The sequence below is a fragment of the Poecilia reticulata genome, chromosome 16, assembly GCF_904066995.2.
Source record: "Poecilia reticulata chromosome 16, P_reticulata-male-v2, whole genome shotgun sequence".
NCBI lineage: Eukaryota > Metazoa > Chordata > Actinopteri > Cyprinodontiformes > Poeciliidae > Poecilia > Poecilia reticulata.
The window spans coordinates 34,548,801-34,564,941 of record NC_088845.1 but is presented as its reverse complement, the minus strand read 5'-3'; the positions used below and the strand labels follow the sequence as shown (position 1 = coordinate 34,564,941).

Genomic DNA, 16,141 nt, shown 5'->3' with positions numbered 1-16,141 from the left:
CACATTAATGAGCTTCTACCACAACTCTTTGAAAATTGTAATATTTAATTTCCCAATATTTTAATTGAATCGAATGTCATACTTGCTGCATGTTTGTTTTTGGTTTAATATATCTGGGCGTCGACCATAATGGGAAAATTCTAAGTGATTTAGAATTTTCACTTAGAATTCTAAGTGAATTCTAAGTTCACTTAGAACTTAGAATAAAGTGACAACAGTCACTTTATGACTATTGTCATAAAGTGTGTCTTTCATCATACTACTGACAAAATATATGAAAGACCAGAGGTCTAAACATAGCTGACAGGAAGGTTCTGCAGCCAATAAAGTCTCTGTTTTACCATGAACATATTTCATTGTGGTTGTTTGGGCAACCTTAGATTTTTGATTATTTTTAAAATCATCAAAATAGTTCCAGCATATAACATTTTGGCAAGCTGTGTATCCAAAAATAGACTGAAGATTCTTAAATTTAGGAAAGCAAAATATGTTTGTTGGGCTGTGGCTGGCACAACATCACACAACCATGAACAGATATTAGGAGCTCAGTTTATTCAGACATGATCGGTACCCTGATCCAATCCCTTTTTGGTTTGGTCGTGGAGAGAAAAGCGCACAACAGATCACGCTTCAACATTTTTTAATTCCTTCAATATAATTAACCAATAGTTCTCATTTGTTTTGTTTTTCTGCAGAGAGACATGCTGGATGTCAGTCAAATAATGAAGGATCTAGCCAGTATGGTCCATGAACAAGGAGATACAATAGGTAAGACCCTGTTTTTTTTAAAGGTTGGTTCATTTGTCTTGCCTGACTTAGTTAGAAAAGTTTATAAGAAAACTGGTAAAACGGCTTTAATATCATAAACAATTCTTGTGATCAAAACAAACAACTTTTCAACCTTTGCACCAGAAAAGCTTCTCTGATGTGAAGCAAAATGTAGTCGGGTTTACACAGACATTGGTCTGTGAGAGAAAATCCAGTTAGACACTCTGATTTCTGTAAATGCTCCTCAGTTCCCTGAAGTGTTCTACTCTGGGCAAGTAGAATGAAACTTAGCACTGAGATACACATGCTCTGCTGCTGGGATTGTTCCATCTGGTTTAATCAAGAACACTCAAATGAGAATTGGTCTACAATAAATGTCAAACAACCGTGAAGCTAAAGAGACATACGTGGACAATGTTGAGCTGATTGGGTGGTACATCAGTTCTGGAGTGAGGTGAAAGGTCTCAGAGTATAGATAGATCCAAGCTGAGAATACTGTCTGTAGCTTTGTTTGAGGTTTGCAAAGTTTAGTTGGTGAAGGAGAACAAACTGTTTAAACATGGATGTAAGGTTGCTGCGGATATATGAACATAGGAAGGTAGAGTAAGCAAAAACTGTACCTAAGAGTAATATTACTTCATTATTTCTCCGCAAGTAGAAGTAAAAATGGTATTCAGAGAAATCAATCCAGTAGGAGAAAAAACAGTATTTGATTAAAAGAACAGATCAGCAACTGACTGATTATAACATCAGATTTATTTAGTGTAAAAAAGACAGAAAAATGTATAAAGATAACTGCAAATGTGGATGTTTTCAATAAAAGTACAAACAAATCATACCACTTCTAAATAATAAATTGAAGTAGAACACATATTTTCAAATGTTTATTTCTTTAAAAAAGAAAACTTTTGAAACCAATATTTAAAGTTAGAATCATGTTAAAAATGTATATTATGTAGATTCAATTTAGAACCTCAAATTAAGCTTATAACCAATAAGAGCAGACTTATTTCTGAGAGTTTTCTCATTCTGATTAGCATCAGAGCAATACTCACTGACTTTTTTTTTTAAAGTGAATAGATTTTTAAGTATTTTGGTAACAACTGCAGTAGTTTGGGGGTCAAATTTTAGATTATATTTAAAGATAACTACATGGTATTTTTCTAAGATCATAAACCGCATACTCAAAAATGTTTGTGCATAACCACTTCTGGAATTCTGGACGAGCCCCCAAGAAACTGCTGTTGCAAATAAGATGAGTTTAATATGAAGAAAAAAACAGTTTGGAATGGGGCAGTCATTCTTCACTCACAGCCTATTAACTGATAAAAAAGGACCAAGGATAGTGAGTTTTGAAAAAAAAAAAACTACAATATGTTATCAGCTAAATGCCGAGCTCGAGCTTAAACAATCTAAACACAGTTTTCCCTACACAGCTCCCTTTGTGACACATTTAGCTTGTTAAAGAGAAAAAAGTAGATGATCCTGATGGCTCTTCTTGTTTTTGTGCAAAAAGTATTTAAAAAATGGATAAGCCAAAATAAACCACGTTTTAAAACAACATAATTTGCAAAGTCAAGAATGCTAGCCTTAAAATTAGCATAAGACTAAATCTATAAGGGTGAGATTGATATGTGTTATTTTAGTTTTACTTTTTTGTTTTTTATTGTGGAGATGTATCAAATGCTGCACCGTGTTGCATTTTCTAAATAGGAATTAAGATGAGACCCCTTTTGCTGCTCAGATTCAAAAATAAAGTCAAAGCATTTTCTATTTTCTTAAAAATACATTTTTGACTTTAAATCAGCTTTAAGAGGTTGGTCGGACAGACAATTTTTCACAAAAATGACACTTTTCAACTAATCCATACGTACATTTTATTTTATTTATTTATTTTTCAGGTTTTTTTTTTATTAAACTGTCACATTTTTGTTGTCGCTGCATGTTGCAAGACCATGAGCAGTTGATGAAGTCGAGGGAAAACCTTCAACACATTACTTCCTTTTGTGACATCATGGAGAAAGAAATCTACCAAGATATCAGGAAGAGACTGGTGGGTCTCCATAAGTTTGGTTTATTACTGGCTCCATTGAGATGCCTAAGGCTAATCTAATAATTGAATGCAAGAATAAACGGCACAGAAAAGTTTGTCTGGCTAATTTTGTTTTTAATACATACAGTTTGGGAAACAAAGAGCATAGGATGCCAAAATGGCTGAAGTCTGCTCTACATAGTCACTCCTAGTCGCTACATAAGCCTTAGTGAGAGCATTTAAGTAGATGGGAGACATTCTATGAAGCACTTTCTAGACTAACATCAATATTTGAATTTTACGCATGTTGCAAAGGTGTACCCAGTTGAGCTCAACGAACAGAAGGAGGACATGAGTCCTTTTAGGCATACTGAAAACCAGACACACCTTTGTCCTCTGGACAGTCTGCAGAGGTTTCACAGGAGGAGGCTGCTGTTTTAGTCGAAACAGTAGCTGACCATATAGACCACATCAGGAGCTGGGTGGCATGCTGGCTTAGGTACGGTCTGATCTTTTTTATGATTAATGATGGAAAGCAGCATGTTATGGTAAAGGAGATAAGATCTTTATAAATCAGCTTCAGCTTTCAGTTGGCCATGATTATGGCCAACTGAATAATGGCCGAAACCATGGCACTAAATTAATTACAGAGCTTAAAAAACAACTTTTTTTTTATAAAGCTTCTACCACACTCATAAAAAATGCAGCAGGATGCAATTCAATGGGAAAATATATGTAAAATTGTGAATTTGAAGAAAGTTCAAATTGCAAGATCTAATAACAGGCCAACAAATACTGTAAACAATGTGGAAACAATGTAGATCATTTTAAATGAACCAATCCACAAAGCATTTAGCTTTGTTTAGTCTCAAACATCGAGGGAATAAAATGGTTGTGTCTTTTTTGCAGTGAATGTAAGTACCTGCTGACTTTCAGTGTTGATGTGGATTTGCATGGTGGAGGAACATGGTGTGCCTCCATCCAAATGGGCGAGCAGACAGATAGAGGAGATAGAGGAAGACCACAGACTTTATTATCCCACGGCAGAGGTCCAATCTGGTCATTACTGAGTCAGGCGATAATGGACCTTTTCCCATTAAAAAGGGATGCACTGAAATTACTGTTGGCCTCTTTGTGAACATGGCCTTTTTAGTGTAGTAGCACATATGACATGTGACTGTGCTGTGGAGGTGTGTGCAAGAAAGGCAGCAGGTAATATAAAGAAATGAATAGACTGTAGAAGAACGGATTTGTGCTTTTATTGCCTATTCATGATGCACCTGAAAATGGGCACGCTATATGAGCCTGTAAGTGAAGGTATGCTGTCAACAAGGTTATTTTAGCAGACAGACTGATACAGGGAACAAAGGACATGTTAAAGCCTGTCATTTGTACAAAGCTGGAATAGACGTGGTTTTCAGTCAGCAGTGTTAAACTGAACATGTTGAAGTTTCAGTTGGGAAAACTACAGATTTAATAGGTTTTACGAAGGGTCAAATCATTGCCACCAAGCAAAGAAACTATCCTAGGAGCTTACAGAAACCGCCAAAATTGTATTAAAGAAGCAATATTGTTTATTTTCTTGACACATTTTGTCAATTCATAGCATAATCAAGTAATTATGTTACAGACAATCATCATAAAAATGCTATATATATCCAATATGACTTTAAATATTTTTGTCTTTGCAATTTAGCACCTTGAAATTGGGTCTGTCTCTTTAAGAAGCTCCTACTTCTTCTGATACTCCGAATGCAGTACACCATCACAAAGTTTCTCCATAAACCCTTTTACTGCTGTTTTGCTAGTGTTACACTGATGAGTAGCAAGTGTTACGACCAGTCTGGGGGGGGGCAGGTTGCAACATGAAGGATCCATCCTCCTCTGATCTCAACAACCGACACACACAAAATTGAACAGTTGATAATTTTTATTTTTAAAAAGATATATTTTTGATCAAGGTGTTACAAATGGAGTACTTGGCTTCAGAGTGAGCTATCGCCGAAAACAACAAACAAAAGGAAACTATCGAAATAGTAACAGAAGCTTACCTAATTGAAAGTAAATAAACCAAAGTACAAAAACTTACCTTCCTAACTTAAGAAAAACTTGAGAAAACTGAGGAAACATAAACGGCAGCTCACACCTACACTCCAGAATTCTAACACAGATAAACAAAGGAAAGGGTGTGGCCGGTGGAGATGAGACGAGGATGGAACACAGGAAGTCCGCGTCAGCAGCTTTTATGTCCATCACCTCCGAAAAGCAACCGATGGGACATCTCCGTCGTCTTCTTGGAACCAATCAGGGACGGGGACCTGCCGACTCATCATTTGTAATTAACTTTACGCCGTCAGTCGTAACAACCCCTTTCCCAAGAATTAAACACACCCTCAAGTGTTTAATTCAAATGAGAAAACAAAAAAATTCTAGGCAAAGCATCAGCTAGTACTTTATCCTTACCCTTTTTGTAGTTAATCTGCAAGTTAAAGCCTTGCAGAAGCAAAGACCAGCGCATCAGTCGATGATTGGAGTTGCGCATTTGGGAGACAAAAACCAGTGGGTTATGATCAGTAAATACTTGTACAGGTTGCGCACTAGAACCAAGATAAACTTTGAAATTCTGTAATGCAAGTAATAAAGCAAGAGCTTCTTTTTCAATTGTGCTGTAATAAAGCTGATATCTGTTAAACTTTTTTGAAAAGTAGCAGACAGGATGGTCTATGCCTTGCTCATCTTCTTGCAGAAGAACAGCTCCGGTGCCAGACAAACTGGCATCAACTTCAAGTTTAAAGGGACGTTCGAAATTTGGCGCAGCCAGCACTGGTACACTGCACAACAATACTTTGGCAGACTCGAAGGCAACCTGACAAGATGAAGACCAAAAAACAATTTTTAAGGAACTAACAAGTTCAGTGAGCGGACTAACTACAGCTGAAAAGTTTTTACGAAACCCGCGATAGAAACCACACATTCCCAAAAAAGTGACGCAAATCTTTTTTTGTTTGTGGGACAGGAAAATTGATTATTCCCTGCACTTTAGCAGCAATAGGACGCACTTGTCCTTGACCAACCTGTTTTCCTAAGTAGGTGATAGTGGCTTTACCAAACTCGCATTTCAAAAGATTTAATGTGAGAAAAGCATCATGAAAACGACATCTGAAAGAGTTTTCAGATGTTCTGACCAAGTAGCGGAATAAATTACTACATCATCCAAATATGCTTCACAATTTTTCACACCAAATAACACCTTTTGTATTAAACGTTGGAATGTAGCAGGTGCATTACGCAACCCGAAAGGCATAACGATATATTGCAGGAAATAATCGGGAGTTACAAAAGCAGAAATTTCAGAAGGCCTGGGTGTTAATGGGACTTGCCAATAACCTTTTAACAAGTCCAATTTGGTAACAAATTTAGCGGAGCCAACACGATCAATGCAGTTCTCCATTCTCGGAAGTGGAAAAGAATCGGCCTTAGTGATATCATTAACCTTTCTGTAATCGATGCAAAATCGAGATGTGTTATCTGGTTTCGGGACCAGAAGACAGGGCGAACTCCACGCGCCGTTACTGGGCACTGCTAAACCATGTTCAACCAGGTAAGCCACTTCCTGTTGCATTAAAACACGCTTCGTTGGATTTATTCTATAAGCATATTGTTTGATTGGCTTCTCAACCTCCACATCAATATCATGGAAAAGTACGGAGGTTTGCTGTGGATGATCTGTGAAAAGCAATATATTAGTTTCAATCAGATCAATAACATCTTTTCGGGCAGGTTGTGACAAATGAGATAGGAAAGATTCCAGATTTCCCAACACTTCTGAGTTCCTCAAACGAGCCATATGCATGCAACCGCTGTTCTCCCTCAAATCGTCATCTGCCAGGTGATATAGTGGGGTTGCAGAGCAAACAGAAATAGGGGCTACAGAAGAGTTTTTATCAACAACGCCTTCACTGGAAACATAATGTTTAAGCATGTTAATATGACAAACCCTCATTTTTCGTTTACGATCAGGAGTCTTAATCACATAGTTCGTCTCATTTATTTTTCTGTCCACTTCATATGGTCCAGAAAATTGTGCATGAAGACTAGATCCACTCATAGGAAGTAACACCAAAACCTTTTCACCTGGAATAAAATTTCTGCTCACAGATTTTTTATTATAACAAGCTTTCATTTTAGCCAGGTTTTCTTGGGCCAGCTGACATGCATGAAAGAGACGCTCTCTAAAACTGCTAACATAATCCAGAACATTATGCTCAGTTTGATGCGACTCTGACAAACAAAATTAGTGTCAAACGTTAGTGCTACATTTGTGTTGGTTTGTGCAGCAAAAATTTCCGTTTGTGCTGCTATCATTTTAAAGATATAAAGAAAGTTGGATTTCATAAAAGTTGAGGGGCTGGTTGACCTTTTGACCTTTACACTTTCATTAATATCTTCAAAGCCAAAGCAGCACAAACAAAAATGTTTGCTGCACAAACCAGCCCAAAGGTAGCAGAGTTGATGGACACCCATTTTGTCTGGTATGAAGAAGGAGAGGGGGTGGTTGACCTTGGATGGCCTCTAGAAACATTTCTTTATATCTTTAAAATGAAAGCGGCACAAACGAAAATTTTTGCTGCACAAACCAGCACAAACGTAGCACAAACGTTTGACACCAATTTTGTCTGATTTGAAGAAGGTGGGGGGGCAACTTCACTCAGGTTGCTCACTCCGGTTCTAATGCCGGTTATAAGGCCGTTTACTCCGGTTATAAGGCCGTTTACTCCGGTTGTAACGGCGGTTCTAAGGGCGCTCACTCCGGCTCTAACGCCGGTTCTAAGGCCGTTCACTCCGGTTCCAACGTTGGTTCTAAGGGCGCTCACTCCGGTTCTAACGCCGGTTCTAAGGCCGTTCACTCCGGTTCCAACGCCGGTTCTAAGGCTGTTTACTCCGGCTCTATAATGCCTGTTCTAAGGCCGCTTACTCCGGCTCTATAACTCTGGCTATAAAGCCGCTTTCGTAGGCTCTATAACTCCAGCTATAAGGCCGCTTACTCCGGTTGTAATGCTGGCTACAACGCCGGTTATAAGGCCGCTTACTTCGGCTCTAAAGCTGGAGTAGAGCCCTAATGAACCGACGAACCTTTGAGGAGGGAGTGCTAGAGAACGGCTGGCCAAAATTAGCGTTCATAAATCGGATTAACCTTGAGCTAAACGCCGCTTGCACCATGGAGCTCCAATATCTAACTTGAAGCTAACTTCACTGTGTTATAACGCATGTGCGATCTGATCTCCAAATTATGCCCCGCCTCTTCCGTGACACCTCTCACACACACAAAAAATGTCCCTCGCACATACAAAACTGAGTCTTTAACATGCAAAATAATGGGTCTATATTTTATTTATATGTGCAATCTTAGTCTTGTGAGTAAGAAAAAAATGCTTGCATGTGTGATATTTTAGTAGTGTATGTGAGCAATTATAGTATTTTGTGTATGCCTGAGAGAAATATTGTATGCGTGTGTGCAATTTTAGTATTTTGTGTGTGCGAGATGTTAGTACAGTGTATATGTGCGACAAAGATAAAATTTGTGTGCGTGTGACATTTTAGTAGTGTGTATGCGCAATTTGAGTATTTTTTTAATGTGTGCGAGTCTTTCGTAGTGTGTGAGAGACAAAACGGATTTTGTCCTAAACGGCCCCTCATAGAACACACCGTCACCACACCAACACCGGACCTCAGCAACTGCAAACGAACAAAAAAAAAAACAGTTAACCAATATAATCTTAAACCTAATAACAAAAGAAAAACAATATCAGCCCGACTAAATTAACTACAAGAAATATTGGTACAAATATTTACCGTACATTATTTATTTTTTGTCATATTTTACAAGCACAAATAAGTAAACAAAATAAGTAAAGAAATAGAAACTAATTAACAATAGACAATACAAATTAAAATCAGGCCACAGCAGGAGGTGAAGCGGGCGTGCCGATAAAACGAATGTGCAGAAATCAGGGAGACGACAGAGGCAGAGATACGGGAGACGAACGCAGACAGAGCAGCAATGGTCCAACTGTAGAGGACGTATGAAAATTAATTAGTCACCATTTTAAATAAAACTGGAACAAACTGGAGCTTAGATGAGCATTAGTTTCTTACCTGCCGATCCACACAAACACGCACACACACTCGCAGAACGAGGAAGAGGAGGAGTGCAGTGCAGTGGCGTTTTACCTACGATCACACTTCAATTTAGATTTTCTGACTTAGATCAGCTAGAGTGCAGGGAGAGGGAACACCTACCACCAGGATATCAGCACAACTTGCACCAGCCGGCGATTTGTTACCTTTCACTGCCAGAGCCCACAGGACACACGCCACACAGTGGGAGAACAAAGAAGACGACACATGTCTGAATGAACGCCGCAGCTCCTTATATACACCACGCCCACTTTAAGAACCGGAACTTCTCAACTGGAAACTATTTGTGTAGAATTATCTATATTTCTATACCACTACATTCACACCACCATCTGCTCATTGCAATGCATTTTTTTAAATTGACTTAAAAAGCATTAGTGAAATTATTATCAAGCAGATTTGCAAAGTGGAGACAGACTTCAAACAGCCTTTCTAGGTTGGTTGACTTTTGTGACTCCACATCTGTTTAAACAAACCCTGAACCTGATGGAAGAGTGAAGAAGACTATTAATGTATCACAGGAAAAACACTTCAGTTTGGGAGAAATGCAACATTGGCTTCACATTGTCCAATATGCTGCTAATATATGGAACCTAGACCATGTAACTCAGCCTCGGACTAATAAATGTCATGATGGTCACGGTCACAATAAGCATACATTGTTGTCTTATTCCTGAGTCTTTATTGAATTTTCCTTACACCTGTCAAACCTCAGGTAGAAGATGAATTAGTGAACACATGAAAGATTTCAGCGTTTGCTGGTTTTTCCATCTAACCCTGATTTTATTTTAGTAATATGGCTCTTTTCTGCTTGAAAGTTTTTAAACCCACTGAGGTACTAACACACATTTATTCGGGTATAAAGTCAACCTCTGTGACGTTGTGTTACTGCTTGCCAACAGTGATGTAGCATAGAAAGTGACTGAAACTGTCTTTGTTTTGCTTCAGAGAGTATTGAAGACTACATTCAGACCACATCATCTAACGTGGAATCGGCCAATCAGGAGCTTGCCAAGGCCAATCAGTATCAGGTAACCAATCAGCTGTGCTGCACTATGGTCTACCGCACATTACTTTGCATAATCTTTGTTTGTTCTAACTGTACAGTACTGGGCTTTTGCATTGTAATGCAACCTCAGGAAGCTTAGCCTGATCGCCCATGCAAACAGAGACTTAGCTCACTTGATTACACAGCTTTATCACCCCCCTCCGCACCTCCCCCACTATCACCCCCAGAATAACGGCACAGATGATGTCATTTCATGTCATCCTTTACTAGCTTCCACATTTACATCAATGAATTATACGTAGAGAGAGGAAACATAAAGTACTTGCCTTAAGTCTTGCAGAATAACAGAACAACATATATCATTTGTAGTACATGAGTGCGTTTTACCGAGATAATAATTATACATTTAGGGTGTTGTCCCAGACGTACGTTTAATTAGAGTAAAATGTGTTATTAGGCAACAACTGCTGTTAGAAATTAGGCAGGAATGTTCTTTGTTCTGTTCTGTGGATTGGGGTGGTTAAAATTTCCACTTCAGTGCACATTCTGGAGAGATGTTTTAAAAGATGCCCCAGGGTCTGCTTCTGCTCTTTCTGTTCAAGGAAATATGTGTAAATTGTGCCATTCTTTCAGGAACTATAGCAGTTGGCTGTGCTCTATGTGTCTATGCTATGTAAGCCTCTAGCTATGGTAAATAATGTATTGACTGAAGTGTCAAGGGGTTAATAAAGTATACAATTCTTTAAATGCAGTACACATCTACAGAACCGCATCACATCTACCTGCTTGTTCAGGTAAACATGGGAAAAACGAATGTACTTTTTATACATAATATTTATATTTATATATATTTCATCTGAATCTCTTAGTTATAGCAAATAACAATCATTAAGTCTTTATTTAAATTTAAAAGCTTTAAAAGTTAATAAATCCAGTTTTATTCCTCAAACAAATTTAATTACTAGAAGATCATGAAAAATCATCTTGTTAACATCAAGTCTTAAAGGGACAGGTCGGTGTTTTTTGTGCTTAAGTGCAGATCTCTTGAAAGGTTAAGTAGTTGAAGTACAAACTCTGTTAGCATATTTGGTATCTTCACTCCAAAAGACAGATTATTTTTCCAACTAGTGGTTGGTCAACGCAGGCATATGTATTAATGTAAATACATTCTCACACGTTTCTATTTCTGGTTCTGACTCTTTATATCACCATCACATTTTCATTAGAAGGTTGTTTACATTGACGTTATCTGTTATTTGTACAGAAATATGTGAACCACTGCAAAGCAGAACTTAAGCGAAGACTTACTCTTTCACAAAATAATGAATTACTTTAAAATTAATAAACACTGAAGCATATTGTAATGATACATATTACAGGCAGCCAATCATAACATGCTCCTTTTCATAAAACTGAGTTCTGTTGTATGGTCTAGCAACGTTTATACAATAAATATTGCTTTAACTAGACATTCACTGACAGCTGATGGTTTAAAAGACATTCCCAGTGATCCCTTAAAATACGAAGCAACCCTACCTTTTACTATAAAATTAGATCAATTAAAAATGCACATCATTCTGAATTTTTTAGAATCAGTGTGAAGTTATTTATTGATGATAAGTCACAATCTGAAGTAGTCAGAATGCTTAAAATGTAAGTACTGCAGATTTTGACTGTTTTTCAGAACCGCAGCTGGCAAGGGCTACAGGATTTTTTCCCCTCATAAAACAGATCCTTCCAAATCTTGTAGTATATTATTAAGCATGTTAAAATTACACATATTTGTACCAAAAATGTCTGGTAAACCTCCATCAGTTCAGCAAACAAATACAGTCTTGTTTTATACCAGAACACATGCAGAAATAAGAGAATAAGTCAACATTCTGTAACACCTGAAAACAACGCCAAGCTGAACGTGGTGCAAGAAAAACGTCCAAATCCAGCTGGATGTTTTCAGTTGTGTAAATATTATATAATAACTTGAATAAATACTATTAGATATTTACTTCTGAAATTTAGGTATTAGAAAATAAAAGTGGAAATATTGGAATTCAGAGAAGAAAATAGAAATATAGAAAAACAATTCTGATTTGTTGGGACCCTTAGAGTTATTTACTGCAGGTAAGATATTGACATCTCATAAGAGGATACAATAAAATCTTATCTGATATAACAACAAACAGGGCTGGGCGATAAATCAGTTTTATTAATCAAATTTACTGATTTTAAAGATTTCATCTTTGGAAAATTGTGATTTTTCTTTCAAGAACTACATACTTCAAAGTGATGCTAGCCCATCCAAAGCCATTTATTTTGTTTAATAAGCTTGTTTTGTAGGTTTTGTTTATCTGAACTTTGAACTCAGGTCGATTGAAAATCGGATTTGGTATGAAAAAAACTGAACAATTAATTAAGCCTTATTGCCCAGCGTGAACAAGATGTTAAATTCATTTATTTAATTTAAATATTTACTTAAAGGTTTGACAAGATGGAAGACCCAAAACACGAGACAAAGGAATATAATGACAAATTAAAAATAGGAACTTATAAGCCTGAAAATGCTACAGAAATCCAAAACCAAAGAAAAATCCTAAATATATGGCAAAAGAACTGTGGCCTCTAAAAGTAAGCACGATCGTCATTCAACAGGAATTGTGAACACAACGTGCTGCTGTACCGCAGTGAAGTACCATATTTTCCACACTATAAGGCGCACATTCAATGAATGGCCTAATTTAAAACTTTTTTCTTATGTAAGGCACATAGAATAGACGCTTCAGTTTGGGTTGCCAATTTGTTCCATACTGTATTATTACACATCCACATTTGTAAAGAAGTGGTCCCCGAGTGCTTTATATAGTAGTCTGCCCCAGTCATTGTTTCACTCACGGTGTTGGTGTTGCGAAATTGTCCCCAACTGCTTTCTGGGTAACACAGACCAACCGACACGCTGCCGCAGCAGTCTCTGTCTCTCTTCCCTTCCCTCCCCCCCATGGCTTTCAATGTATAATCAAACTTTATTAACAAACCAGCGTTCTGACAACTATCCCAGCATGCACCACGCACTTCTTCTTCTACGGGGGAAAATGAAGTCAGCGGCTGCTTACCGTAGTTGCTGGACCTGTTGTGGCTCAATATAGGTCCATATATAAGGCGCACCGGACTGTAAGGCGCACTGAGGGCTTTTGAGGAAATTGAAGGTTTTTAGGTGCGCCTTATAGTGCGGAAAATACGGTAATCAGCAAGGTTAACTTTATATTTTGGAGGTTTCTTAGTAAAAACAGGGTCTGACTTTGTGGGTTGAATGATGGCACGGTCTCCTCATCCAGGCCTCGGATTTCCCCAGTTACTCCTGTCTCCTCTTACAACCTGAAACGTGGGAGAGATTCATTCTTTTCTTTAAATAACCTTTAAGGGTGTGTGTGTGTGTGTGTGTGCGTGTGCGTGTGCGTGTGTGTGTGTGTGTGCATGCGTGCGTGCGTGTGTGTGTGTGTGTGTGTGTGCGTGTGTGTGTGTGTGTGTGTGTGCGTGTGCGTGTGTGCGTGTGCGTGTGTGTGTGTGTGCGTGCGTGCGTGTGTGTGTGTGTGCACAGGTGCGTGTGCGTGCGTGAACATGTGTATGTGTTTACTCTGCCTCCTGCCTGTTGGCTGTCAGATGGGCTGGATTTAGATCCACAGATATTCATTGTTTGCCGTCCCTACAGACACATCCACTGGCTGTGGCCCATTACACAAAATGTTTTTTAACTGATCTGTTTATTCAGTCATCTCCTAATTTACATAAATTATTGACATCCAATACCCCGCTATATGTGCTATTAAAACAACTATTGAGCTCTTTCCAGCTCCCGTCTTGACAGCAGTGCTCTCGTGTCTTTCCTCCCAAGCTGCTGCTCCACTTCCAAGCGAACAAATGAGCGAACAGCAACAGCTTTCCCATTAATTGTCATTTCATTATCTCAAGGAGAGCTGAGCCGTGACGGAGCTCACACCGAGCAATTTAGCTCTCCACCAATCCAGACGTTCGCTGTCTTTGCAGAGGCAGACCAGCTGAATGAAAAAAAAAAACAACAAAGGCGACGACAGACGCACAAAGTCAGGGAGACAAACTTCCAGACTGATTTGTGACGCGCCCAAACAGAACAGCTTTATTCATTCTTTAGGACTTAGAAATGTCATTTTTCCTCAATCACATTAACGTCTGCTGTTCTGCATCACTCAGTGCACTTACCATGTGTTGTTCATGTTTGTCACACTTTGTCATATTTCAGACTGAAATATCTCATTTCTATATATGCTAATACCCGCTTCTTTTTCTGTTTGTGTTGATTCCTCCACTGTCTTCTAGAAAATCCTGGCTAAAATTAATGGACACCAAACTCCACAGGTTCTGTTGATGGCAATCAATGGCTTGCAAGTTTATACAGCCTTGTTAAAATATTAGCCTTTGATGAATTATCTCAAAACCTTTTGTGGATATTATGTGATATGAATAAAAACATTATGTTCATTCTGAAATGATAATTTTTAACATGCTGACCTCATAAACATCAATATTTTTGAATTGGTAGCCTTGATCTGGAATAAACATCACTAAACCAAAACCATAATAATAAACAGTAAAAGGTTGAATCTAAGCTTTTCTGGAGGACACTACAGGACATGGCTCTGTGAGGCAACTTAGCAAAAGTTGAACTTTTTTACCAAAGCCAATCTGCACAATATCAAATATGCTGATGGTGTTTAAAGTTTTTGCTGCATCGCTGATGACTATTATTGCAGGTCGTTCCCTCATGATGCCAAAATTATCCATGAAGTCTATGTTTATTTGCTGCTCCTCTTAAATATCATAATCGGGGTGGCTGCAAGGGACTCTGAGGTTTATGTAAATTGCACATAAGCCGATTACAAGTGAGGCAGTTCTGCTGTAAATATTATTTATTTTATGGACTTCCAATTTTCCCAACCAAATGCGATAAAGAGAGAAGAATATTATGGTCATTATCATTGCATTACATTACTGGATTATGAGGAAATTTCTCATGTCACACAATATTTTTTTCCCTCCTAGAGACTGAGGAAGCTTTTCCAACATGTAGAAATAAGTGAGATAGTTGATTAGTTGGGCAGTACCATAAACTGCATTCACAGTGTTATTGCAATAAAATGTCGTGTTAAGACATTAAGTAGTTACAAATATTTTGGTAAAGTGTGGAAGTATTTTTATCTCTGCCAGAACCACTTTCCTCCTGTAGGGGTGCCACAGCTTTCCTGTGGCCTCTTTGGTACTTCTTGAGGTTCTTATTTGCCTTCTGCATATAAGAAGGCACATAAGGATTTTCATGCCAATTGAGGTGCTGCGGCATGGACTTGAAAAGTCAGTTCATGCATTTTTAACCTTCCAATGTGGCTAAATGACATACACTCTGCAAAGATGAGTGGTCAAATGTAGATTTAGAATCTGCATTTTGTGTTTACTTATCTTTAACATTTAATTTGATTGATTTAATGTTTTGAAACATTAAAGTGCGACAGACATGGAAAAAAACATAAATAAAGGAAATCGGAAAGGATCAAACTCTTTTACACACCACCGTAGAACTGACTGGTTCAGTTTCAGGCTCAGGAACACGGATCCAACCAAAGGTTTCTCTTTTGCACCCACCTTATAAAGGGTTTATCCACCTTTTGGTGTGTTTGCATTGGATACCTTTGTTGCTGTGCCTGTTTCATTGGCTGACTGCTTGGACAGATGACCTCATATCCATCACCTTGGAGACATTATGTCCTGATGTCTGTTCTAATGTCCCACGGTTGCTCAACACTCCTCCTACGCCTGTTGCTTGCCCAACCTTTTCTTAGGAAAGTTGAAGTTTAGCAATAAGGCCTTGGTCATCTCTGCTCTCCTATCAGTTCCTCTTTTCCCCTGACCTTACACCTACCATCTACCTCCAACACAACATCAGTGATCTTTAATTACAGTTACAACATTTTACACCGTTTCAAGTTCAATGTCAAAATCACATTTATAACCTTTTAGTTTCTCTGATTTAGCGTTCATTTATAATGTTATAATAACCATAACTTATTAGTTATTCTTATTATAATCATAATGTGAGTTATTACAGACACTTC

At 38.1% G+C, this 16,141-nt stretch overlaps 1 protein-coding gene across 7 annotated transcripts in view; it reads left to right on the top strand.

Annotated features, from left to right (window-relative positions):
• tsnare1 (T-SNARE Domain Containing 1) overlaps positions 1-16,141 on the top strand; it is a 147,648-nt gene that overhangs the window by 101,465 nt on the left and 30,042 nt on the right. For 5 of the 7 annotated variants that reach the window (XM_081597242.1, XM_081597238.1, XM_081597240.1 and 2 more), the window contains 3 exons: positions 696-768; positions 2,721-2,821; positions 9,947-10,029. In XM_081597242.1, the coding sequence (XP_081453368.1) occupies positions 696-768; positions 2,721-2,821; positions 9,947-10,029 (257 nt within the window). The remainder of the gene's footprint in view (positions 1-695; positions 769-2,720; positions 2,822-9,946; positions 10,030-16,141) is intronic. The other 2 variants (XM_081597243.1, XM_081597245.1) reach the window with 1 other exon arrangement.